The sequence below is a fragment of the Microtus oregoni genome, unplaced genomic scaffold (genome assembly GCF_018167655.1).
Source record: "Microtus oregoni isolate MIOR12 unplaced genomic scaffold, Mior012 000146F_ref0000122, whole genome shotgun sequence".
Classification (NCBI taxonomy): Eukaryota; Metazoa; Chordata; class Mammalia; order Rodentia; family Cricetidae; genus Microtus; species Microtus oregoni.
Window position 1 is genome coordinate 1,275,119 of NW_024544796.1, and position 26,704 is coordinate 1,301,822.

Consider the following 26,704-nt stretch of genomic DNA (forward strand, 5'->3'; position numbering starts at 1 on the left):
GTATCCCCCCCCCCCCCGCCCCAGCTAGCCATAGTCAACCTCCCTACAGTGCTACAGCAGAGCTTGTGGGGATAGAAAGAGAGAGAACACTCACTTGCTTTTTCTGACAGAGGAGGGATCTGAGGAGGAGTAGAAGTAGGAAGAAAAATACATCCCAAAATCCCAAAGCAAAAGCAGGGCTGTCCCCAGCGTCCAATGTGAAGGAGCTAATGGGAAACAGCTTCTTGGAGGGTGGAGAGCAGAATTCAGCAACTTCTGGGATAGGGCCACTGAAGAGGGGGCTGGAGGAACCTAGTTTATTGAGACCAGCTGTAGCTCCTCAGTCTCAGAGATCTTTGGACTCTGCCCTGGGGCAGGCTCACACCCTACTCCAACCCACAAGAAACCAGCACAGGTTGCCTGGGCAGCCTGAGGCACCTCAGCCCTCTGCCGCTTCCCTGACTCCTCTGAAAGAAAAGATTAGAGAAGGATCTTCATCCAGCAGCAGGACACAGCCGTCAACCTTGCCTGCTCCTGCCCAGGAAAGGCCAGGAGGAAGAGGCCACAAAACAAGCCAGTCCTCTCTCCAGTCCCTTGATCTACTCATCGTCAGCATCTGGAGAGCCAATGGCCCAAGCCCACTGGCACTGCTACCCCTGGCTTGTTCTCCTCTGTGGTATGTGCACCCCAGCCTCACCTGGCAGGCAGCTCTGATCTTTCTCCCCTTAGGAAACTTTGGAGTGAAAGCTAGGACTCAGGTTACCTCTTTTCTCTTTGTCACCCTGTCTTGAAGAAAAGGCCCCCCTGCAGAGCCTTCATGATTTGGATCAAGTCATGCTGGTACCTTTCCACCACATGACAAAATTATTGTGGCACTCATTGGGTTGATTACTTTAAAAAAAAAAAGATGACTGCAGTAAGGCCGTGCAGAAGGGAGACAGATGGGGCTCACACAGCACAGACTGCTAGAAATTTTGAACCCGTGAGCACTGGAGGACTTGTTGCCCAGAAAGTTACTAAAAGGAATCCTTGAAGGTCCAAGGATGGAGAATTCTTGCTAAACCGACTTAACAGGATTCTTGCTGAAGGCAGGGTCATCAGGTATCGATGATGGGTGTGTGTTTGTATGAGGTATCTGATCTACTTTTGAAGGTGATCAGATATTGAAGGGTGGAGGTTCTCTCTACACTGATTTAGCAGAATTCTTTCTAAGACAGAAAAGGCCTGGTAGGACAGGGCAGGTACAAAAGGTCAGTGTTGAGGTCTTGTTGAGAAAAGAGACCAGCGGGAGAATGTTACATCACATCTATGGGGCCTTGCTTGTTTCCAATCTGGTACCCTGTTCAGCTCCCCACGGCTATCCCTGGTCCTGGGGAAACCTATTTATTCTCTGTCAGCAGTACCTGCTCATTAGTTCAGCATCCAGCGAATGAGAATCTCCTTGGTACCATCCCTGTGCCAGAGAACAGAGAGAGGGGGAAGATCTTGGTGCTCAGAGGAACATGGATTGATTAGGTCCCGCTTCCTATGTCGGCACCTTCAGCGCTGCCATTTTGCAGGGGTTTGTTTTCTTAGATTAATTTCTTAGATTTCTTTTGCATCTATGAGGCCAAGGCATTCAAGCAGGGCATTCCTGAAGCCACTCCCTGTACTCAGTCCTCCACGACCTTCAGGGAAATATGTGCCCTAGGTGCCGAGAGGTAGAAAGAGGGAAATAAGTGTAAGAGGTCCCTGGACTTTCAGGTCAGGAAGGATCTCTAACCCGGGCCTCCTTCACATAGCACCAGAGCTAAGGGGATACAGCTCAGTGCCTGGCTAACAGTAGGCACTTAAAACCTTTTGTTAAGTGAATATTGGGGTGCTTTCTTAGGATCATACCAAATTTACTACAGAGCCCAAACTGGAAACTCCATTTCTATATACTGTGACCCTTTTGTGGCATGCCCACTCCACACCTATACACTTTCCAAGATCATTTCCTATGCTGACCTAGTGAAAAGATGGGAAGGGAACCCCTATTTCTTTGGTGGTGCTGAGAACTAAAAGTGGGGATTTTTTTAGTTCTTTCAAGTATGCAAATGCTTTACCACTGAGCCAGACTGCCAGTGCCACCCCCTGTCCCCTCCTTAGATAGACTGGGTTCAAAACTCCATCTAAGCACTGATTCACTGTGGCAAAACTTGGATAAGTTATGAAACCTACCTGGACCTTGACTTCTTCTATTATAGAAGAGGTATAATCATACATTTCTCAAAGGGTTGTCACAACTATCAAAGGAGATACAATTGTAACCACTCGACAATAAGACTTCATTCTGGGAAAGAGAGCATTAGACAATTTTTTGTTACATGCCAACAAGGAACGTACTTTAAAAACTCAGGTGGCACCTGGGAGTGGTGGTGCGCACCTTTAATCCCAGCACTTGGGAGGCAGAGACAGGCGGATTTCTGTAAGTTCAAGGCCAGCCTGGTCTACAAAGAGAGTTCCAGGACAACCAGGACTGTTTCTCAGAGAAACCCTGTCCTGAAAAAACAAACATTGCTGAGCTCATTTTTATTTTGTTTTGTCTTAACTTTTGAGGTGGGTTCTCATGTAGCTCTGGCTACCTCCAAACTTGCGACACAGCCAAAGGTAGTCTTGAAGTCCTGCCTCTAGCTCCCCAGCATTGGTAATATGGGCACACAATGCTATGCTCAGCTCGACATTACAGAATTCTGTATCTGGCACACAGTAGGAGTTCTTGAAACGCTGCTTCACCTTTCCCCGCCAGGTGATGATGTTGGACTAGGATGAATTGCTGTCTTATGTTTAATGGAAGCCTAGAATAATAAGCAGTGCCTTGGACTGTGAGAAAGGGCGCAAGTGACCCTTGTGTTTAAATAAATCGTACGCATACACACATGAAAGCGGAGGTGATTATTTATCAAGGCTCTCTATGGCATTTCAAAGAAAATTTGATTTTTACACTTTATTCAGTTGCTCCACTTTACTAGGCCCTAAAAAGACAATTAGATTAGAAGGGGAAAAAGACAATTAGATTAGAAGGGGAAAAAAAGTTGTAATGAATACAAACCCATTCAAAAGTGGCAATCACTTGTCAATGAGCATGACCCAGGGTGCCATCCAGTTCAGCCTGATTTGCCATGAAATGTGATTATTTTTAGTCTCAAGTAGAACTGGCCAGCATGGTGCATTTCAAGGGATACAGGCTGTGCCAGCTGAGGGAAGATGTCCCTCCTCTCTGTGAGAGCTCTCTGGTCCCCAAATAACCCTAGGTTTGTCTCCTGTTTGCTAGCATGTGCCTGGAGTTACCCACAAGCTGGATCCCTTGGAAGGGAAGATGTGAGAAACTGTTCAAGCAACCCTCCGGTGAGGCCTTGGCCCCATCCCCCACATACCCCTCCCACCCATCCTTTTCTCCATCCCCTAGTGGCCAGTTGCTGGCCTCTCCTACAGGCTTTCTTCTGAGTTTTGCTCTCTGGGGCCCCTGTTTCTTATTAAAGTCCAGCAGCAGCTCAGGTATCTAACATACCCAATATAGGTGTTCCATTCCTCAGCCCCACTGATTGTCACAGCTTTTGCCTTGGCCTGGGGCTGGGAAGCTTCCATGAGGAAGGAGGGAAAGAGGGTGGATGGTGTGAGACCTCTAGCTGACTTCTAACTGAGGCTAGGCAGAGGCAAGGAAGGAAATGGAAGGAATAAAAATAGAAATGCTAGACCAGTGATTCTCAACCTGAGGGTCACGACCATTGAAAAACATATTTCCGTTGGTCTTAGGGACTGAGATACCACTCGGTAGCAAAATTGCAGGTACAAAGTAGCAACAAAAATGTTCGGTTGAGGGTTCCTGAGACCATCAGAAATATGTTTTCCAATGGTCACGACCCACAGGTTGAGAACCACTGTTCTAGAGGGAACCTGGGAAGAAGGAAACACAGAAGGAGGGAGGGAGGGGGCCAGGGAGCCAGAAGATCTAGCTACAAAGTGAAAGAGGAAGGCCAAGGTTGGCAAAGGAAAGCCAAAGGGAAGAAAGTGGCCAACTTCACGGCTGGCCTCTAAAGCGATTGTTCCAACAACAGAGGGTAAAGAACTCCAGGCAGGCGTGGGTTCCAAAGTGTGAGGAAATGGGCAAGCTCCAGTAGTAGTCTGAGCCACAGGGGAAACATAGAACATCTGCATGTAATAGCGTCTTAGAGGGCCACAAGGGCCAGCAAGTGAATGAGCAAGCCACAACATTTTCATATTCAAACAAATCTGGATCTCCTGTCGAGGAGAAGGCAAAGAAAACAAACAAGAAAAAAAAAAAAACATGGTTTTCATTTGAACGACAAAAGGCCCTCTAAAGAAATATCTGGTTTGAAGAGGATCTTTCTGGAACATGTCACAAATGCAGGGGTACTATTTGGGGTCAACAGGTAAGTACTGGAAAAGTAGGGTTGCTGGATGAAAAGCAGAACACTTGATAAATTTCAGGAGATAATATTTTGGTATTAAAGTGTGCTCCAAGTGGTGCGTGGAACATAGTTATATAAGTACGATCCCTTATTTAACTGAAAGTCAAACCTAACCAGATAGGTGGCCTATACATTTTTTCATTAAATCTGGCAACTGGGCTCTCAAGATATTTCCAAAGGGATTGCCCATAACCTGTCCTGGGACGAGGGATGAAACCCCCGTAGATTTCATCCACACAACCAGTGAACATTTAGGTCCCTTAATTGTCACGAAGGGTCTTTCTTCAAGCTCTGCAATACCTCCATCTCTACTTAACTTAGGCTTCTTAATTTAGACTATCAAATACTAACAGCTGCCACCCCATCCCCTCTCTGGTTTTGGTTTTGTTTTGAGAAAGGGTTTCACTGTCGTCCTGGCTGTCCTGGTACTTACTCTGTAGAAGAGGCTGGCTTGAACTCACAGAGATCCACCTGCCTCTGCCACAGCCACTACACCTGGCTGACTTTTTGTTTGTTTGTTTAGTTTTTTGTTGTTGTTGTTGCTTTTGTTTTTCAAGACAGGGTTTCTCTGTGTAGCCCTGGTTGTATTGGAACTCACTCTGTAGACCAGGCTGGCCTCAAACTCACAGAGATGCAGCTGCCTCTGACCCCCAAGAGCTGGGATTAAAGGCGTGCACCACCACTACTTGGTAACTCCAAGACTTAATATAGCCTAAATACCCCTAAACGGACTCTCAGGAGAAGCTGGGGACTGCCTTAGAGGCAAAGTCCTAGGTGTCATTTACTTTAAGCAATGCCTATGTTTCAATGTCTTCCTGTTATCGGTCAGTTCCTGCCAGTTAGTGCGGTCAACACAACAATGAGGCTCGTGGCCCTCCGCCAGCAGATCCAGGCCTGGAATCTCTCTGCCTACATCATCCCAGACACAGATGCACACATGGTGAGAACCACCTCTGTTCCCTTTTACCCTCTCCTTCTCCCAGACTTGGGCTTGTTGGCCTCTAAGCACAAGCCACAACCAAGAGGCTAGCAGGAGTTGGAAGCTGAAGATGGAGAAAGCATTTCCCAGTGAAAAGGTTGAGACTGGAAAGCTCACTCACACTAGTTTAAGGTCAACTGAAAGAATATACCTCTCTCCATTGGAGGAAAGACAGGGCCTCTAGAAATGACATTATAAAAACAACTTTGGGGCTAGGGAGATGGTGTGCATGCACACACACACACACACACACGCACACACACACACACACACACACACACACACAAAGTGTTGAAAATTAAAACAACTTCAGAAGAGATTTTGACACTTTCCAGATGACAGCTCCAGGAAGAATGGGCATGGAAGAATTCTAAGCACCCTCCTGGTCCAGGCTGTCTTAGACCCTGCTGGGTAGAGCAGTGAAATGACCGAGTGCTAGACTATACAAGCGCGGGGAGAAGACTAAGGGGAGAGAACAGACAGAAGCCAAGGTGCCAGTCTGTACATGACCTACTTTCCCCAAATAGCAGGGCAGCCTACCCAGCTTACCCTTTTTTCACCAGTAGCCCTGCCTCTACCTCATCTAGCTCCTCACCAGCCAGCTAGAAGAAAAGGCATGTTCAAGGTCAGTGTGTCTGCTTCAATTAATTTCTGACCTGCTGGGGATGCTTAAGAAGTTTGACTATGTATCCAGACTTCTTTCAACCAAAATAACAACGGTGTATCTTCAAGGATGAGAAGCAACAAAGTCATCTCCCGGTATTCACAGTCCAAAGGAATGAACAATGTTTCAGCTCCCTTATATAAAATGACATAGTGTTTGCATATAATAAAGTCATAGCCTTCAGTGTGCTTTAAATCATCTTTAGAAGGCTTATAATACCTAATACAATTCACATGCTATATAAATGCTACCATACAGTTCCCCTTAGGGAATAATGACAATAAAAGCATATACCAAATACTGTACCATTTTTCCAATATTTTTCACCAAGGCCAAGGTTAACGGAGGCTGCAGATGCAGAAGTCATGGATGTGGATGTCTAACTGGCCAGTGGTTATAAAGCCTGGTGCAGAAGTTCTTTATGAAGTACCCAATGTAGTGTGATAGACTCGGGAGGAAGACATGATATTTGAAGGGGAATACCAAGAGGCATGGCCCAAGACCATACTGAATATGCATTATGATCATGGCTGTACATTTTGTAGAACAATCTGGTGTGACCAAGTTCAGTGCCAGGCTGTGGGCTTGACACCCAAGAGACACACTTTTTGAAAGGCGAGGAAGCTGGTATGCTGAAGGAGCCACAGAAGCTTCCTAGAAGAAGGGCCAGGTGTGGCAAGCCAGGTAAAAACCCAGTGCAGTTGGAGCCTTCCACTGGGCACGAGGAAGACTAATGATGCTGTTGTGGACTTTCTAGAGCGAGTATATCGGCAAACAAGATGAGAGGCGAGCGTGGATTTCAGGCTTCTCAGGGACTGCAGGTAAAACAGCTGTTGCCCACTCTCGTCATTTCTGTTGTTAGACCTGACCTGATCATAGGGGACCTAGTATGGCCAGTTCCTCAGTGACCAGGACCATAGGCTGGTGTTCATTCTCATTCTCCCTCATGAACCCAGCACGTTTCCCAGGTCAAATATCTGATACCCCCCGTGGCCACAGTTCTGCACAGATGCTGGCCCTCCTGGCTTCCTTCTATGTTCTGCTGCCTCTGCCACAGCCAGGCCCACTGCCGGCCTCCTTGGACCTGGCTTCTGAAGCAATTGCTACTTCCACATCTCTTGACAAAAAACCTGCTCACCCTTTTACATAATAACTCATTTGGGATAAAGTTTTTACTTGATAGGAGGTTTTTTTTTTTTTTTTCAGACATCACTCTACAAGGCCAAATGAGACAGAGATATGAAGGTTCTTAATGCTGTCTTGTCTCGGGTTCTGCAGGGTCCTCCTATCCTGATCCCTTAACTAAAGGCAGTTTTCTTTGTTGATCCTCACACAGTCTTTCCTGAGCCTCAAGGTGCTCTGCCTCCCCCATTATGAACCCTTACTCTCTGCCATAGCCATACCTGTCTTCCCCACCTCCCAGCCCTCAGTTAGGCGCCTAGTCCAATGTCTTTATCAGCTCCCACCTTTCCGGAAAACACTATGTGCAGCCTTAACTCCACTGGGCCAGCAGAAGCCAACCCAATTCTTTTCCTACTCAACGTTTTACAGGCCCTCTATAGGGGCCTACAACACAAACCAGAGCTGGTTTGCCAGCAGCGCTCTCTCAGTAGGTTTCCCCCAAGCATGTCTCTTGAACATCTCCTACCTCTGTTCCTCCCAGTGGAGGAGAGAAGCTCATTCTAAAGGTCCCTGTGACAGAGCCGGTACTTCACTACACACCCAACAAAGTCACGTCCCTCACTTTCATCTTCACCCTCACCGCTAGACTTCTCCACTCTGCTGCAGGTGTTGCTGTGGTGACCATGAGGAAGGCAGCTCTCTGGACAGATAGTCGCTACTGGACTCAGGCCGAGAGGCAGATGGACTGCAACTGGGAACTCCATAGGGAAGGTAGAAGGCTCACATTGATTTGTCCCCTGAGCCCTGGACCCTAGACTAGGTTTGGGGAAAATACAGGTGAGTGGCTGTCTGCAAGATCATACTTGGCCCCTGTGGGAAGTGCAGGACGAGGGAATCTCCATCTTGAGCAAATATAAAGAATGCAAGTGGCAGAACTGTTGCAGACAGAAGTCTGGCGATGGGGTCTGATGCTGGTCTGGGAAGTGACTTTTGTGTTCCCTCCCATCTTGTAGGTAACATTCCTTCCTGGGTCCTTGCTGAAGTCCCTGCTGAAGGGCGAGTTGGCTTTGACCCCTTCCTCTTGTCTGTTGGTATGTTTTTTTCTCAGTCTCTGGATTTGTGTGAGCTGCCAAGGAGGGTGGCTCAGCCTCCTGGGAGGTACACATACATATTTGCTTAGAAAGAGGTACAATATGGCCACAAGGTATCTTGAAGTTGTGCCTGTAGAAATATTTTACAACAAAGAAATATTCATGCATTGTGTAATTAAAATATGCCAAAAGAATTAATACAAACTTTACCAAGAAAGCAATAAACGCCAAAAGCCAACCTAGAAGACCTGGAATAATTAAGACCCAGTGGGTAAATAAACATGTCTGGATCTCCTTGACCCCAGAATCATCCCTGGGTCCTGAGACTCTACCAATTATAATATTTTGGATCTCTTAGAAAATGTTTTCTAGAAGGTAGCTTAGAAGGGTAAAAAGTGTAGACAGGGCCTTTGAGCTAAGCAAAGGCAAGGCTGCAGGATTGACTTTGCTTCTATCAGTTTTCCTTGAGTTGTGAACAGACACGGGGCTAGTGACATCTTCCTGTCTCTGCAGATTCCTGGGAGGATTTTGATCTGGAACTCCAAGGCTCCAAAAGACACCTGGTATCCATTACAACCAACCTTGTGGACCTGGCATGGGGGTCAGAGAGGCCCCCATTGCCAAGCCAACCTATTTATGCCCTGCCAGAAGAATTTACAGGTGATTCCATTAGCCTATTGTCCTTCCCCAACTATACAAAGGTCCCTCCCAGCATGGGTCCCCGGGGCTGCTGCCTGTGTTTTTTCCCTGAAAATATCAGTAACCAAGGCAACAAAGTAATGGTTGACAAACTACCTGAGATACTTGGTTAAAATGTACAATTTCTTTGTCTCTCTCCTCACTGAGTCCAAAGGTGCTGAGGCTATATTTAGAAAACACAGAAATGAGCAGTATTAGGGTTAGAAGAAAGAGGCAGCAGAAAGGGAAGAAAGGAAAGAGTTGAAGAAAGTTTGACAACAAAAAAAAAACCTTTCTTTTAAAATAAATTGTTTCAGGTTTTGTTTTTTATTTGTTTGTTTTTTTCTGAGACATCAGTAGTATTTTTTTTATGTGTATAGATGCCTGCATGTTATCTGTGTGTCACGTGCATACAGAGCTGATGGGGTCCAGAAAAAGGTGTCAGAGTCCCTGGGACTGGAGTTACAGATGGTTGTGTGTTGTCGTGTGGTGCTGGAAATCGAATCCACATCCTGTTGAGAACAATCAGTACTCATACTGTTGAGCCCTCTTCAGCCATCACCCCACTCAGCCCCCCCCCCCACCAAAAAAAAAACTCCCTTAAGAGACAAGGCTCATGATTTTAGTTGTTTATCTGGTAGCGGGAACTGATGTAGGCATTTGGCCCTTTACTTCTGGTTCTACTCTAAGGAGAAATTTAGATTTAGGACACGACTGACTTGGACAGAAGAACGAATGAGTAAGTTCAATGTCAGCCTGCAGCACAAAAGAGGGTTCAGGTTCTGGCTGTACCACAAAAGAAGGTTAACTGACCCAGAAAATTCTCACATCTGTAACTATGACCTCATTGGCACTATCTTAATCTGATACAAAAGATCAGCTTTCATTATGATTTTTGTAAGCAATAACTAAATCCCGACCAAGGCCAGGAGACCAATTATGAATCAGGATCTTGCTCCCTAACTACTTTTTCCTCGTTGGAAATTCTGAATGGGCTAGTGGAGTTGCATTTCTCGTCACATTGGGCAATCTGAGAACCCCCCCCTTTCCACATGCAATCCCAGATATTACTTCTGATTTAGAGAGGAGTCAGGAAAGCAGGAGGGGAATTTCAAAATTGTGGCTCTGATGAAACAAGCAGAAGCGCTGTCCAACTTCTTTCTGTGTTGAAGTGTACCTGGCAGAATCATCTCTGTGCATACCCTGGCTTAGTTCTGAAAGAGCCTGGCTAGCTATGAGTATTTGATCATAAAAACCACTCACCTTCCTCAGACATCAAAGGCCACCATGGTGCCGGAGAAACATTAGGATAAAAGGGCTTTGAAAAAAAGGCTCCCAGGGATTGGAACAGAAGTCACATGGATTTTGTCACTTCCCATAAGCTAGGAGATGCTAAGGCATCACTACTCTTCAAGGAAAAGCTACTTGGAGTCAGAGTTCAGCCCAGAAGCCAAAGAACACAGTTAAGTTTCAAGACCCCTAGACAAAAATGTATTTTCCTCATTTCCACTACCAAATAAGCAACGAAAATCATGGGCCTTTTTTCTTAACAAAGTTTTTTTTGGGGGTGGGGAGCAGAAATGGGTTGATGCCTGAAGAGGATTCAACAGCAAGAGTACTAATTGTTTTTTCTAGAAGATGTGGATTCGAATCCCGGCACCCACAAGGTAACTCACAACCATGTGTAACTCCAGTCCCAGGGAACCTGACACCCTTTTCTGGACCCCACAAGCTCTGTATGCACGTGATCCATAGACAACATGCAGGCAAAACATCCATACACACACATAGCCACCCTGACTATCATGGGGGTTACTCAAAGTCCCAGCTTTGAACACCCAGAGTAGTGCTACTCTGTCCCCACAGGGCTGAGGGATTTTTCCTCATGTGTAGGTTTAAAGGCGCAGTGGAGAGGCAAAGGCAAAGAGCGGCACATGCAAAGCTAGCCGCTCACACACCAGACCATTTATATGTGGTTTTGTTTTCCCAAACTGGATCTTTTCCACACATCTTTCTTTTTGTGATTTATAAGTTGCTGGGGGGAAGGGTGTTTGGTTTTATTTTGTTTTGGTTTTGAGACAGGGTCTCACTCTGCAGACGGACGTTAAATTTACTCTATTGCCTAAACTGGCCTCAAACTCACAGTGATGCTCCTGTCTCAGCCTCCCAAGTGCTAGGATTAGAGTCATGAGCCACAATACCAAGAAATGCTCATGAATTTTAATCATAATTTGAAGTGAAAGGAGCTACATCTTGTATGATTCCATTCATATGAAACACCCCGCATTGACAACTCCACAGAGACAGAAAACAGATTAGAGAGTTCCTGGGGCTGCAAGGAGAGGAAATGGGGAGTGACTCCTTAATGGGTGCAAGGTTGCCTTTGGGGATGCTGAGAACGTTTGAGAATTAGATACTGGCAACGGTTGCACAATACTGCGAATGGACTGGAAGCCAGCTGAATTGTGTACTTTATGGAGGCTAAAATGATAATTTTTTTGTCTGTTTTATCAGACTAAAACAAACCTAAGAAGTATAAATATCCAAAGTTTTTGCTTCTAGTTTAACCCATTTGCATAAAGTTTTTAATAGCACTGTTATCACGTCTGTATCTGGGCCCAAGCAGGAGTCTTGATGCTTATGACATTCTGCCAATTTTTTCTTCCCGGTACTGTCTAGAGAGAGACTTTATGTGCCTTGGAGAAGGCAGACATAGGAGATGAAAAATGAACTCCTGGAACCCAGATAGATGCATGCATTCTAGAAAGGACAGTACTGGACAAACTTTGAAGACCACTTAGAAGACTGAAAATGTTAATAGAAGAGTTTAGTATTTGTTCAGATTAGGACTGTGGGCCAGCCCCATCACACAGACATGAGTTCAAATCTCAGTTCCACCCCTTAAGCAATGAAACTCTTGCCAAGCAACTTTACCTCTCTGAAGCCTTACTTTTCTTATCTGAAAGATGGTACCTGTAAGAATTCAAACAATGCCCAAGAAGGATTTAGTCCAGTATCTATGACTTCCTGAATGCTGGAGTTGCCACAGGGAAGTCTTCTCTCCCTTTGCCTATCTAGAGCAGCTCTTCTGTTCCTTCTTTACGTTTATTGACAGATCAAAACAGCAGTGTGAGACTTAGCTAATGCCCTTCTTCAGCTTTATAAATGTCAATCCACTTGATCTTTGTAGCAAACCAATTGAGGTAGATACTACTGTTACAATATACCCTCATCTAACATATGTGCAAAATGAGGCACAGAGGTGTCAAGGAATTTGCCCAAGATCACATCCAGCTACTAAATAGCAAGACAATTATTGGAGCCTCATCTGGGTCCAAGGTCCACATCATTACTAATCCAACTGTTTGAAGATAGAATTCTACTGCTTTTGGAAACATAACAAGCTGGAGTAGTTCAGTCATTGAGAACTGACCATTGGTTCCATTGGTCCATTGGTTCCATCTCCTCAACCAGAAGGGAAAAAAAGGAAAACTACTACCCTTAGGGTGTTTCCCAAGAGCCCTGTGCCAAAAACAAGGTGTGTCACTCATACTTTTTTGGGTTCCTTTGCTTCTAGGGAGCACTTGGCAGGAAAAAGTGTCCACTGTCCGAAGCTACATGAAGAACCATACCATGGCTCCAACTGCTCTCCTTCTATCAGCACTTGATGAGACAGCCTGTGAGTGAGGATTTAGGAGTGCAAGTGGGTCCTGTAGTCCCAAGCATCCTCCTGGGCCTTGCAGCATACAGCTCTTCCTGAAACAGCAACATATTCACCAGTTGCTATATAAGCTCCACGGTCATGGGCCATAGGAACTCAGAGGGGGGAAGGGAGCAGTTTCTCAGGGCTGCAGAATAAGGAGGCCAAGGAGCTCCAAGCATGTGGGGCAAGCCCATGGGCCACCTGATAAATGGACTGAGCAGAACAACACGGTGATTCTGACTCCTTAGGGGGAAGAAAGCCTGCAAAGCCACCAGCAGCCCTGGCTGTCATCTGGGCCACTCAAAACACCAGCTTTGACTGCCAGAGTAACCCTACTCTGTCCCCACATGACTGAGGGCCTTCTGCTCAGTTCCTATGGTTGGGCTTCACACATTTGGAGGTTGCACCAATAATGTTTGCTGAATGTCCCCTATCTACATTTTATGGGGGGAGAAATCCCTAGCTCTCTTCAGCATCTCAAAGATCTCTAAGAAGATTGAGAAGCAACCAGAGGCAAATGCCACAGCATCTTGTGGCCAAAGCAAACAGTGGAACATAGTTGTCAGAAATACCTGCCCCCGTGAAGAATGGCCTCAAAAAGTCCCATCAATTCTTTGTTCCAGGGCTCTTCAACCTTCGTAGCAGCGACATCCCCTATAACCCCTTCTTCTACTCCTACACACTGCTCACGGACTCGTCTATCAGGTAGCTTCTCCTCAACTTCCTGTTGTGAATTTCCTCCAACCTCCACTCTATCCAATACCTCTGGCCTCACAACCTTCAGGAGCTCATGAGCCTGGGTACCTGCCCCAGCAGACTTCTTTGGGAGACCTCCCATGGGCTGTTCTTAACCCCTTGACTTTGGGCTCCCTATGCTGACTTCCTGGGACCTTTGGAATCAAAGGGCTGATATATGCCTCTGGTTCCTTGTGTTGTCCTTGGTAGGGAGGCACTAAGGACCCTCCCCATCTTCCTTCTCCACCCAGGTTGTTTGTCAACAAGAGTCGCTTTAGCCTCGAGACCCTACAATACCTGAATACAAACTGCATATCCTCCATGTGTGTTCAGCTTGAGGACTACAGTCAAGTTCGTGACAGTGTGAAAGCCTATGCCTCGGGCAATGTGACGATCTTGATTAGTACCAGCTATACCAACTATGGGCTCTATGAAGTCATACCCAAGGTAGATTTGCTAGTCACTGGCTTCCTTCTGCTCTAGGCATGGCCACTGTCAACTTAAAATGGGGTCCCTCAGCCATTGGGCCAGCTAGCCAGTCAGCAAATGTGCGCAGCGTACCCTTGTAGGCCTCACTGACAGAAGGCTGAGGAAGAGGAGGGCGGTGAGGAGACAGGGGTGTCTGTCCACAGAGCCTATACAGCTGCAGAAGCTAGACAAAGGCCAGACTGATCTAGAAGAAGCTTTAGAGTCAGCCGAACTTGATACTACCCGGAGCTCTTTTCCTAAGCAGCCATGCAGAGACCTTAGATCTCTGTCTTTAAAAGTAGCCATGAAGTTGAGCACTTGTTGGAGTTGCTGTGTGCATTCAAGGAGATAGTACTTGTGACGTCTGGGGCTGACATAGGACATGGTTGGGATCTGGTAACTGCTCTGATACATACAAGGCAGTTCTGCTGCTAGAACAACCTTTGGACTGCAGCATCCCTGCTGGTACCAGGACAGGATTCATCAGGGAAACCTACATGTGAGAGATGAGGAAAGACCTTCATATCCACAAAGTAGCCAAAGGAGAGGGCGAGGCCGTGAAAGAGATCAGCTTGTCTCACAGGCTTGCCCCAGCTGGGTCCTCTCTGTCCTTTGTAAACACTGCTTATCCCAGGTGGTGCTTCTAGTCCATCTTTTGGTCCTTGCTTCCAACAGGAGAAAGTCATGATACAGATGTACTCCCCAGTAATGGGAGTGAAGGCTGTGAAGAACAGCAAGGAGCAGGCCCTCCTGAAGGCCAGTCACGTAAGTCTCCATGGCACAGGCCTTGTGGGAGATCTGTCTGATGGGTTAACCCTCCAGAGAGAAGCCTGAAGAAGACTCTCAGTGAAAGCGAGGAGCACCCAACAAATATCTATATTTATATCTATATAAATGTGCTGCTATTAAATATGGTGACGTGCATTGCTTTGAACACTGTGCTAAATCAGTGCTAGCTGTAATGAGTTCCTGCCTGGCAAGAGGATAGCTCACTTTTCAGAATGTTCTTAACGTTAGGATCAAAGCCCTCATTTTGAAAGAATTTTTCTTAAGGAAAAATTTTAACATACACTACAGTAGAGAAAATAGCCTAAGTCCCCATTAACCAGTTTCAACAACCATCAAGTCCTGCCCACCGCTGTTTCATCGGTAAACACCCCCCTCCCGTGCATGACCCTGCCCTCCCACCCCTTGCTGCTGGATTATTTTAAAACAAATCCCACATATCCTATCTTTGTAGCAGTCAGCGCTTCAGTAAGTATTTCTGAAGATAAGAACGCTTTATTTTTATTTTTATTTTTTAAGAACGCTTTTTAAAACATGAGCACACTCTTGATTAGATATAAACATTAACGAGAATCCTTCCCTATCCAGTAGCCAGTGAAATTGGCCTGTTTTAAAGCCCTCAATCCCCAGGCAGCTATCTGATCTTCTTCCCTGAGTGAGGAGACAGCCACTGTGGCCCGCTTCAGCCACTGTTGTGTTTCCTTCTTCAGGTGCGGGATGCCGTGGTTGTGATCCAGTACTTGGTCTGGTTGGAGAAGAACGTGCCCAAAGGCACGGTGGATGAATTTTCTGGGGCAGAATACATTGATGACTTACGACGGTACAGGACTTATTATCTTTTGGTGCGTCGCGGGGGGGGGGGGGGGGGAGGGGGAGGGAGGTAGGGAAGTGAGGAGTAATTAGTCCCCTTAGGAGGAAGAAAGATCCTGCTTGTATTTGTAAGTGAGATTGACAGGTTCGTGGGTGGTCTGGGAGTTGTGCAGGGGGTGTTGGGAGACATTCCCCAGCCCTGCTGGAAGCGGGACAACCCAACAGCACCCCCTAGCGACTGCCTCAGACGCAGTTTGTTCTCCCTAGAAAAGGCTGGCCTGGAGGGGGCAGGGCTGAAGCTCTTGGGAGCTTTGAGTAAGGAGGCTTCCTGAGGTAGCTTGTTGTACCATCTAGGTTTGAAGTACAAGACATAGCACACGGATAGGATGTTTTTCAGATACGGGGAACTACCTCTTCCGTAAGTAAAATGGAGGCAGAGGGCCAAGAATCCATGATTTTTCTCTTCCCTACACTTGAATGCTCTCTCCGTGTCACAGGACAGAGCTTGGAGTCAGATGGAGTCAGGCTGGGATGAAGGGAGCTGGGCCTTCTTTTGCTGTATAAACTATCCCAGCCATAGCTTAATCCCAGGATCATTCTCTGCTCATTCTTCACATTTCCCTGCCTAGGAATGAAAACTTCTCCTCTGGACCCAGCTTTGAAACCATCTCTGCTAGTGGCCTGAATGCTGCCCTGGCCCATTACAGGTACTTGAGAACAAAGAATTTTCTAGAGAACTTGTGATCAGGGGTCGTGGTTGTGAGCACAGAGAGACTGGGGTGGGAAGGAGGTACTCTGACCTCTGGGTCAGCATTTAGGGTTTGGGGCCTTCAGGACTGTGGGTGGTCAAGGAAGGAACTACTTCCGTGTTCGGAATCTCCTTAAATTTAAAAGGCCAGAGTGTGACTTTTGTCCCTAAAAGGCTGGGACTTGGGAAGGGCCGGTGCTCTGAGGTTTTTAAGGTTTAAGGAAAGCATAGATGCTGTTAGGAGCTAGCTTTCTTTCTTTCTTTCTGTGAGTTATTTCTGTTATCCCTTTGCCTGAGATAGTTTTATTGTTTTTTGTTTTGAGACAAGATCTCACATAGCCCAGGCTAGCCTCAAACTCTCTATGTAGTCAAGATTGGATCTTACTGCCTGATCTTCCTGCCTCTGTCTCTTTAAGTGCTGGATTACAGGTGTACACCGCCACAACTAGCTGGAGGCGGGGTTTTTCTTTGTAGCTCAGGCTGGCCAGGAATTTATAATCCTCCTGGGTGACCTCTCTGATTGCAGCCATGCTTAATACCACATAAAACCCCACAGAAAAAGGCCTGTCCACTTAACCTCCACCAACCATAGTGAGTCCAAAAGATTAAATGAGTCCGGATACTTGTTCCTATAGAAAGCAAACCATGGTAGGCCTGCCTGATTAAAGCATGGAGGGCCAAGGCGACCAGATGCATCAGGTTGTCCTGGGCATGACAGAAAAGGGCTCAGATACCCTCTAGAGAAAGACCTAGCGTGTCTGTGAATTCCCTTCCCTGCTGCTGTCTCCCAAGCTTTGCCCATGGAAGCCAGAGAGTGGCAGAGTAGGCATACCTCAGTCCTCTACAATGACGCTCTCCAGCCCTATCAGTGAAGTTCCCGCTCTTCCTGTGCCCTTGCTCCTTGGGGCCCTCTTGGATACATCAAGAAGTTAGAGAGAAAGAGAGCTCAGGCCCAGCACCTCTCTGCTTTGCTGAGGGCCTTCTGCAAGTCTCTTGCCTCTGTTGGGCTTGTTCTGTTGTGAACAGAGATGGCTGAGCCACATAGCCTCTGAGACCCTTAACTCCCTGTCCCTGGGGATCCAGGACTTGCTGACCACATGCTGGACAAACAAGTGTGGTTGAGGCCAGCAGCTGCATTCGGAGCTAAGTGCTTTCCCGGGGTCCCTTGGGAGACAGTTATTTCCCCAGAGCAGAGAGCCTGAAGGCTAGCTCCCAAGTGGGGAAGGAGTTCTTCTGTTTCTCCTTATTCCCCATCCTCACGTTCACCGTTTGTCTAGTGCAGGGTTCAGATTCTTCCCTCTCAGTGTTCATTCTCATCCCCAGCCCAACCAAAGAGCTGCACCGCAAGCTGTCCTCAGATGAGATGTATCTGGTGGATTCCGGCGGGCAATACTGGTACGTACACTCCATTATACCTTGGCCTAGCTCTCAACTCAGACATCCTGGGCTTCCAGGGGCTGCCTAAAGCTGGCTTTCCTGTGCCATAGGCCTTTATTTGATTAAAAGCACGGACCTGCATCGAATGATCCCTGAGCAACCTCCTCACATTCCCCCTGGGGGTGTCTGCACAGTAGAAAATATACGGAGATCAGAACAATGGGGGCGCTCATGCAGCACCTGTGTGGGAATTAGCAAAAGACTCTACTTGCTTACGTCCTTTTTTTTTCAAGTCGGCAAACTAGTTATGCAGATCTGCCTGGCTGCACAGACATGAATACCCATTTTCTCACCCACTCATGCAAGCCCGAGACTCAGCCTGCATCAGGGCCATCAGCCCCATCCCATTCCCAGTGGCAACATGAGTGGCCATCTGAGGTTGGAAATGGAGGCCGATGAAAGAAGTAAACCCCTTAGCTGTGATTCTCTTGTCCGTTGTCAACCTATACAGTTCGATGTGACGGTCATACTGAATAAGCTACGTATCCCTTCAAAATGTGTAGCTAAGCACTCGGTTGCACCGGGTTTCTATCTTGTGGGAAGAACGAATGCACTAAGGATGGAGGCTCTTGTTTACCGCACAGCTCTTGGGAAGCCAGCTCGCCATGTGCTCAGCGTAGCAGCCTGTATTTATCTCTAGTTTGATGCTGTGTGAACTTGAGGTGGCCGCAAAGAGGAAGTAAATTTGTGGGGGCGTATTGAGTTGGCGCATGCTCGGAAGAGGGTAAGGTAGGGAAATAGTCACCTCACTTCCTCTTCTCTCCTGAGGAAGAAGTTCCCCCACGCCCCATGACCTACTCTCAAGAAACCCCAGAGCCCTGGGATGGGTATGCTTAGTGGCAGCCTGGGGAAAGCACTAGAACCAGTGATTGGGAGTTGGACCTGCTAGCTCAGGCTTCACTTGTATGGAATTCCAAGCCATGTTCATAGCAAAGAGCATCTTGGGAGGAGTCAGCATTTTCTCCAGTCTGGCTTTACCACATCTTGGAAAGGGAGATGGTCTCACAGCTTAATGACTAAAGTGAGGTCATCTTTAGTAAGGAGACTGTCTCAACTGTCATCGGGAGAGTGGCAGAAGTGTCCTACAGATGACAAATGGCAGTGGCCGTGGGAGTGTTAGGATAATGTCCCGTCTCTGAACCTCAGTCTCCCCATCTGTAATTTGTAAAAAAAGAGAGCTCAACAAAGAACATAGATCTTTTACCTTAAGAACTCTTCTCAGTCTCTGTGGTGCATGGATGTTGAGCTATGATTCTGATGGTGGTGCCTATCTTCCCTCCCCACTCCTTCCAGCCAGCCATCTTGCTTTCCAACATGATCTTACTGCGTGACCCAAGCTGACTTTCCATTGCAACCTTCCTAACTTCAATCTCCCGCATGCTGGGATTACAAGCATGTACCACCGAGTCTGGTTCTCTGTCTTCCTTTTGCTTCCTGCCATTGTCCTATTCGATCCCCAGCACTCAAACTTCAGTAGAAACAAACAGTAGAAACTGCACGGGAAGCACATTACCCTTGCCCCTCCTCATGAGTGCTCAGTAGAGTCGGACGTGTTAGTTCCCTTTCTCCACAGGGATGGGACCACAGATATCACCAGAACAGTACATTGGGGAACCCCTACTGCCTTCCAAAAGGTAAGTACTGGACCCCAATTTCTCTCTTCAGTTTCCCCCAAGTGATCACTTCAAGAGCCCTTTCAAATTGAGGGAGTAAAGCAGAGGCTCAGAGAGGTTATGTAATTTGTTCAAGGTCACACAACAAGTTCCAGGAAAGCTGGTGAAAAGTCTGGGGCCACCACCAAGTCCTCAGGCCATACATATCTTCTTGTCATGTTAATTCATGAGTGCACAGATGTTGGCCAGCTGTGTGTTCAGCCTGCACTCTCCAAAAGGGCGGGAAAGCTATCTCTAATGGAGGAAAATGGCAGAGGACCTCTCAGAAGAGCTACAGCAGGTCTGAAAACAGCTGGAGTGGAACCTGGGACAGTGGCCAGCGTGGGTGGGCGAGCGAGGGAGCTGCTTACCTGCAGGCAGCAGGCTAGGAACAGAGAGGAGGAAGGCCTGTTGTGCATGCCGTCAGTAGCTCTCGGCTAGCGTATTGAGGAGGCTGCGTCTTCAGAGCCCTAGATGGCAAACCAGTACGGGAGTATGGGGAAAGGAAGTAACCACATGGCCACTAGTAGTGACCAGAACAGGTCACCATTTGCCCATCTGTCTCCCCCCAACAGGAAGCCTACCCTGTCACATGATCAGGCCCAACCCAACCTTTAGGCCTTAGAAAGTTGCTAAGACATGGTGGTACATACTGGGGAGGTAGAGAGACAGGAAAAATTGGCTGTTCAAAGCCAACCTTCGCTACATAGAAAACTGAAAGTGTATCCGTGAGAGATACAGGAGTAACCAGGCTAACTGGTTGAGCATTTGCCCATTGCCATATACTCGTTGTCAGTCTCCTTCATCCTACAGCTTCAGGAACCAGGTACCATTAGCATACTATTAAATATGTCGAAACCAAGGTACAAAGAGGTAAGGGAGAGCCAGACGCAATGGTGCATGCCCTTAATCCCAGCACTCCAGAGACAGATGCAGAGAGTTCGAGGCCAGCCTGGTCCTGGCCAACAAAGTGAGTTCCAGGACAGCCAGAGCTGAACAGAGGAACAGAGAAACCCCATCTCAAAGGAGAGAGAGAGAGAGAGAGAGAGAGAGAGAGAGAGAGAGAGAGAGAGAGAGAGAGAGAGTCTGTGAGTGGCCAAGCCACAATTCCAGACTTGATGAAAAAGACCTGCCTGCCACCCACTCAGTCACTCCCTCTCTGAGCATGTCTTCAGCACATGGGAATAACCCCGTACATCAGCCTAAGAGAAACATATGGAGTTGGCCCCAGCTTTGAGAACACCTTCTTCCCTCACCTTCCTTTTGGTCATCTTCCAAAATCTGGGTTGACTACACAAGAGAATGTCTCCTGTTCCTGGACCTGGGCCTCCATTCTTACCTGCTCCCAGACCAAGCAGCTGGGAGCTCCCTGGCTCCTCCTCTCGTCCTCCACAGCACCTCTTCCTCCTCTCTCCTCACCAGGAGGCATATACACGTGTGCTGATGGGAAACATCGATCTGTCCAGAATCATCTTTCCTGCTGCTACATCAGGTAGATTTCCGAAACCAGACTGGACCCCAGAGCCTCCAGGCAGGCCCTGAGTTTATGGGATTCAGATGGCTATCCTGGGAGGCTATGGAACACCCCATCCCTCTCACATAAATGAGAAAATCTAACCAAGAGAGGTGATTTGCCCAGGGTCCTTCATAGGATTTGTGGGAGCACTGGGCCTAGTACCCAGGCCTCCTGCCTCTTAATCCAGTGCTGTCACTCAGAGGCAGGGGAGGTCAGTGTGAGCTTCAGGAGTCATATACAGTTCTTGGAGGAAGTCGTAAGTGCTCAGGCCTAACTCATGAGGAGACATGTCAGTAGATTCGTCAGTCCCGGTGATGAGTCCAGTGTACAGAGTGCTAGAGATAGTGAGGGGTCAGGCTGGGCTGCTCCAGAGACACTGGCTTCATCCATCAGCCCTTCTCCGTCCCACCTCAGTGTCCTCTCCAGAGCCCTTTTCCTCAGGTATCACCCTAGAAGTTGAGTAGGAAAGGCCACGGTGGACAGTCTAAGTTCCAACCAATAGTCCAGAAGCAACCTCTTTTCTCTTTTAGGGAGAGTGTTGGACACTTTAGCTCGAAAAGCCTTGTGGGAAGTCGGGCTCAATTATGGTCATGGGACAGGTCATGGCATTGGCAACTTCCTGTGTGTGCATGAGTGTAAGTATCTTCTCAGCTATACTTGATTGGACCGTTTCCTAGGAGATAGAGCCTTCCAAGCCACCCAAGGTCACCCTGGTGGGAATGGTGCTCCAAAGGCTAAATGAAGAATATTGCCTATGGGCATTCCAGAGAGAGAACCAAGGTCTGCTGACTAAATGGCATATACCCCAGGGAAATAAAAGGCCAAGCCTATCTGGAGGATGACGGTTCCAAATGTGACAAGTCCTTCCAAATGTACCCAGGAAGCCTCCCTCCAGTTACCTGTTCTCCCCAGCACCTGCTCACTTCCAAGTTGGTGACACATAGAGCTGAAACCGTATTTCTATCTTCCTTCCCAGGGCCAGTGGGATTCCAGTCAAGCAACATCGCAATGAACAAGGGCATGTTCACTTCCATTGGTATGGTTCTTGAGTCCTCCCTCCCCACTACCCCACCCCAGAGTGAAGCAATTTGGGGAATGCACTTCATATGCACCCATCTTTAGGGATCACGCTAAGCATAGGCTTAGCCCCAGCTCTATCGCTACTTTCTTTCCTAAATCTAGACCCAAATGGCCATCACATCTTTACTCCAAGCTTGCTCTGCCCATACCCTTGGTTTAGACCATCTTATGCAACACAAAGCTGTCCCTGAATTCATCCTATAGCCGATGCTGGCCTTAAGTTCCTGATCTCTTATTTCCACTTCTCCCAGTACTAGGACTACAAGCATGTGCCACCCCTCCTGGATTTTCATAATTCTCTTTTTGTCCTTGAGAAATGGTTTCCAGGCGCACCCCCAGACTATGGGGCTGTCCATCAAGTGCTGGAATAATAGGACAATGGTCCACACAGTGGGATCTTTGGTCTTTCCTGTTAGACGACAAGGGAGGGAGGGTGAGGCCAAGTTATACCTGAGATGATCTGAGGCCTAGCAACTAACAAGTTGTGGGGCTGACAGAGCCAAAGCCACAGGCAACCAGGCTGCCAGGCTCTGCAATTACTTGAAAATTGGTGCAGGCAACCTGGGCATGGGTCCCTCTCACCCATTGCTTAATGTCATTAGCATCTCTGTGTGTCTCTCTCAGAACCTGGATACTACCAGGATGGGGAGTTTGGAATCCGCCTTGAAGATGTGGCCCTTGTGGTAGAAGCAAAGACCAAGGTAAAGTGCCATGGGCCAGATACATATGGACAGCTTGTCTCTGGGAGGAATGGAGAGGAATGGGAGTAAGGAAGGCCAAAGGAGAAGGGCATTTGATGTACAAGTATGAATTTATCTAAAGTCTTTCTTGGCTCCTTAAGAATTCTATAAATCTATTTCTCAGGCTGCACATTACAATCATCTGGAAATCTGTTTATTTTTATTTTTTATTTTTTTATTTTTTTGTCTTTTTAGATATCAGTGCCAGGCCCCACTCCAGACCAAGCGAATCAGTATCCCTGTCCTAAATCACTGGTTCTCAGTGCACATAATAATCACCAGGGGAGATTGTTAGAAATAAGGATTTGATATTATAGCAACCAACAAGATGAAATACCTGGATATAAACTTTAAAAGACTTACACAGAGAAACTCTGCTAAGGGACATAAAAAAGATTTAAGTAAATGCTGCTCTCTGGGAAGCAGTCTTGATATTATGAACATACCATTCTCCCTAAATTAATCTATAAATCCAAGACAACCTCAATTTCAGTGTTAAGTGGATAGTTTTGTGACTTTACCAATGATAGTAAAGTTTATTTGTGAAAATAAATATGCAAAATAGCTAGGTAGCTAGGGGAAACTTTGAAAGCTTGAGGAGCAATAAGGCAAACTAGCCCTGTCCAATCCTACCATAAACCAATGCAACAAAAGCAAGTTGGAACTGAAGATGAAACAGACAGCAGGAATAATGAAACAAAACAGCCGGCCCAGAAATAAACCTCTAATTCACATAAACATGGGACATTAGCTGATGCTTCACCACGGGAGGGAAGAGAGAATCACTCCACAAATAGGCAAGGGAATAAGTGATTGATCATTGTGGGGAGCAAAAAAAATGGCATCATGGTTATAGCAAATAAAACCCCAGATGGACCAAAGAGGCTTTGTTATCATACAGTTATTGCATGAAATCAGGGGTATCGTGTACTTTGATCAACTCCCTCCTCCCGCTTGCTGCCAGATGAACTGAAGTCCTCATGGTGAACGATAGAACCACTAAGGCCCAGAAGAAAACCTATGTGAATTCATTTATAATCACGAGTGGAAAAGGATCTTTCTTTAAAAGACCCAGACGTGATGGGGGAAACGGTTCATAGCTAAGTTAAACAGAAAATGTCTGTATGAAAATCATAGCATAACCAAAATCAAAAGTTCTGTTTCGAGTATAATATGTTCAACAAAGAAAGGATAAATATCCTTAATTTTACTGTGAACTCCTACAAGATCACAACAGGGTGGCAAGGGCAACAGACACGAAGAGACACTTCACCAAAACGAACAATAATCTAATGTGTGTGAAAATATGCCCAACTGCATCCTTAAATGTGTAAAAATCAAAGCAGCAATAGAATAGCATATCATTCCCCTGGGTTTACTACTAAGTAAAAGAGGAGGAAGGGACAGAGAAGTATTGTATGATAGGATCCACTTTGTGTGACTCTTTAAAACTTGCATATAAAGTTGCATACAGTCACCAGGTTAGTAGAAATTAGAGGCTTTGATAACACCCAGTGCTGGTGAGTAGGTAGTATGATGAACACCCTCATTCTCTGTTGAGAGAAGTATATGTTGGTGCAAATTTGGTGGAAGATAGTGTAATGATATCTGTCAAAATGGCCATTAAGGTTTCTGTGCCTGTGTCTCAGATGTCCCTCCACCAGATATGAAACATCCGGTTATAGTCCCAAAAGTTCATTAAGAAGTTTACATAGTGTTAGCAACTTGTAGCATTGATAGTAATAGTAAAAAAAAAATGCAAATATCTCCCAAACCCATGACTGGTTAAGTAAATCAGGTTATATCCCCATACTTTAGACTTTTATACATCCATTTTTTAAAAATGAAGTAGATCTTAGACCTGGAGAGATGACTTAGCAGTTAAGAGTATTTGCTGTTACTATAGAGTGCCCAGGTCCAGTTCCCAGCATCCACATGGACGTTCATAACCATCTGGGATTCTAGTTCCTTGGGCTCTTATACCCTCTTCTGGCATCTATGGGCACTGTGATGTGACTCGGTTATAGTCCTGGGTTTGATCCTCAGTACCAAATGTATTGGACCTTCTGGCTGGCACGTTCCTACTATCCTACTAAGGAGTTAGAGGGAGGAGGATCAAATGTTCAAGGTCAGATTCTGCTATACTACATAGTGAGTTTGAAGACAGCCTAGGCAAGAGGAGACCCTATCTAGAAAGATGGGAGGAGAGAGAAAGAGGTAGGTAGATAGATATCAAGTAACATTAGTAGATTGTTTGAGCATTTAAACATAGGTTCCAAGGCCCTTAGTGATTCTACCTCCAGTGGGTCTTGGAAGTTGTCCTTGCAGCCCAAATATTTAATGAGCTCCCTATACACTGGTGATGGCCACAGTTTGAGAATCAGACATGAGTCTAATCTAAATTTCAAGAACCAGGAAGGAAGCAGTGAAGCAGGGTGCTGAGTAGTGGACAAGAGGACTGGCCAAGGGCTGGGACTATGGAAGGCTCAAACCTAGCCGCAGTGTCCCACGTTGGCAAGGATCAGTTCCCTGCATTCCTGGCTTCTGAGTGCAGTGTTCCCTTGCTGCCATCAGCCAGTCTTTCAAGCATCCTCATTTTCTTGCTTGCTCACCTTCTCTATGGACTTGCAGTACCCAGGGGCCTACCTGACTTTTGAAGTGGTGTCCTTTGTACCCTATGACCGAAACCTCATCGATGTCAGCCTGCTATCCCCAGAGCAGGTAAGTGTCGTTAGTGCTGCTTGATCAGCTGTCTAGGCCTTTCTTGCCTCTCTTCTCCCTACTCCAAGGACTTCTGCCCTTCGCCAGGAAGATCCACATTGTGGCACCTTAGGTACTCATTGGGGGCATATCTTCCCAGCTTGTCAGAAATCCCAAACCTTCTAGAACCTTCTAGTCAGATCAGCATGCCCCAACTCAATAAACCCCTAGGGACCCTGGGACTGGGCTTTTGAGCTCTGCCACAAAAAGGCATGGAATGATATACAGTTCCTTCACCACTCTGTCCTGCCTCCTCTTTTGTAAAAGAGGATAACTACTCTCCTTCCTTTCTACTCCTGTGCCAGGCAGCAGCCTCCTCTTCATGGGCATCACTGTACTATTAAGCAATCACCATGGAGCACAGTCTCTGGAAAGCCCCAGGAAAATGGCAGAGGCCTAAAAGTGGCTGGGACCCTAGTCCATCTGGTACCATAGCAGGGGACCAGATGGTACCAAGGCCTCATCTCTTGGCAGCTTAGCTCAAACCCACTTCCCTTTGCAGCTCCAGTATCTGAATCGCTATTACCAGACCATTCGCGAGAAGGTTGGCCCAGAACTGCAGCGTCGCCAGCTGCTGGAGGAGCTTGCATGGCTGGAGGAGCACACAAAACCCCTATTGGCCATGGCCCCTCATACCACCTCCTTGGCCTCTTTGTGGGTAGCCTCCACTCTTGCCATTCTCAGCTGGAGTAACTAGAGGCCCTCAGTCCTCCTGCCGACTGTACACTTAAGTTTAGGATTCATTTGCTCTTGCTTAGCTATCCTCCCTCTGTGCCACGCGTGCCCCAAGAGCCCCTGTGGCTCATCACCTTGAAGTCACTATCCTAAGCTTTCTCCAGAGCCAAACCCCTGGCAGCACATTCTACTTTCTCCCAGATAGGCAGGCCTCATCGTGGACTCCCCACCCCTGGGCCCCAGGATAGAAGACCCACATAGCCTGCTACAGTGAGTCCCTGTCTCCCAAAGCCAAGGACCCTACAGACTAATGTCCCTATTCACAGGGATGCCTGGCCCAGAGGGGCCCATCCTATCCCTACCTGCTGGAGAGGGTCAGAGCTGTTCCCACCCACACTGACTCTAGACTTTTTAGGAGTGCCTCTGGCCACCTTTCTTTCCCTCCAGCGCTAAAGTGGCCTCCTGGCTAGAGACTGTAGAGTTAATATGGGGGACTCACGGCTGCCCGCTATACCTACAGAAGGAGGTGGCTGGGTGTTCTGGTTGCAGACTGCCACTCCAGCACAGGGAAGAACTGATAAGCAGAAGTCATCTGTGGCCTGGACCTGGAGACCTCAGTCGGGGACG

General features: G+C 47.0%; 1 protein-coding gene across 1 annotated transcript; it reads left to right on the forward strand.

Moving 5' to 3' along the window:
- The first annotated feature begins 552 nt into the window (after positions 1-552).
- Positions 553-26,099, forward strand: LOC121444900 (xaa-Pro aminopeptidase 2). Its single transcript, XM_041646831.1, has 21 exons — positions 553-655; positions 3,275-3,348; positions 5,263-5,373; positions 6,834-6,897; positions 7,865-7,969; positions 8,212-8,289; positions 8,803-8,949; positions 12,545-12,646; positions 13,294-13,375; positions 13,657-13,852; positions 14,549-14,638; positions 15,370-15,479; positions 16,099-16,176; positions 17,541-17,612; positions 19,228-19,288; positions 20,729-20,798; positions 21,353-21,457; positions 21,799-21,858; positions 22,527-22,603; positions 25,274-25,363; positions 25,905-26,099. Exons 1-21 carry the CDS (start codon positions 607-609, stop codon positions 26,097-26,099), a joined length of 2,016 nt encoding a protein of 671 aa, XP_041502765.1. The 5' UTR covers positions 553-606.
- Positions 26,100-26,704: the final 605 nt, after the last annotated feature.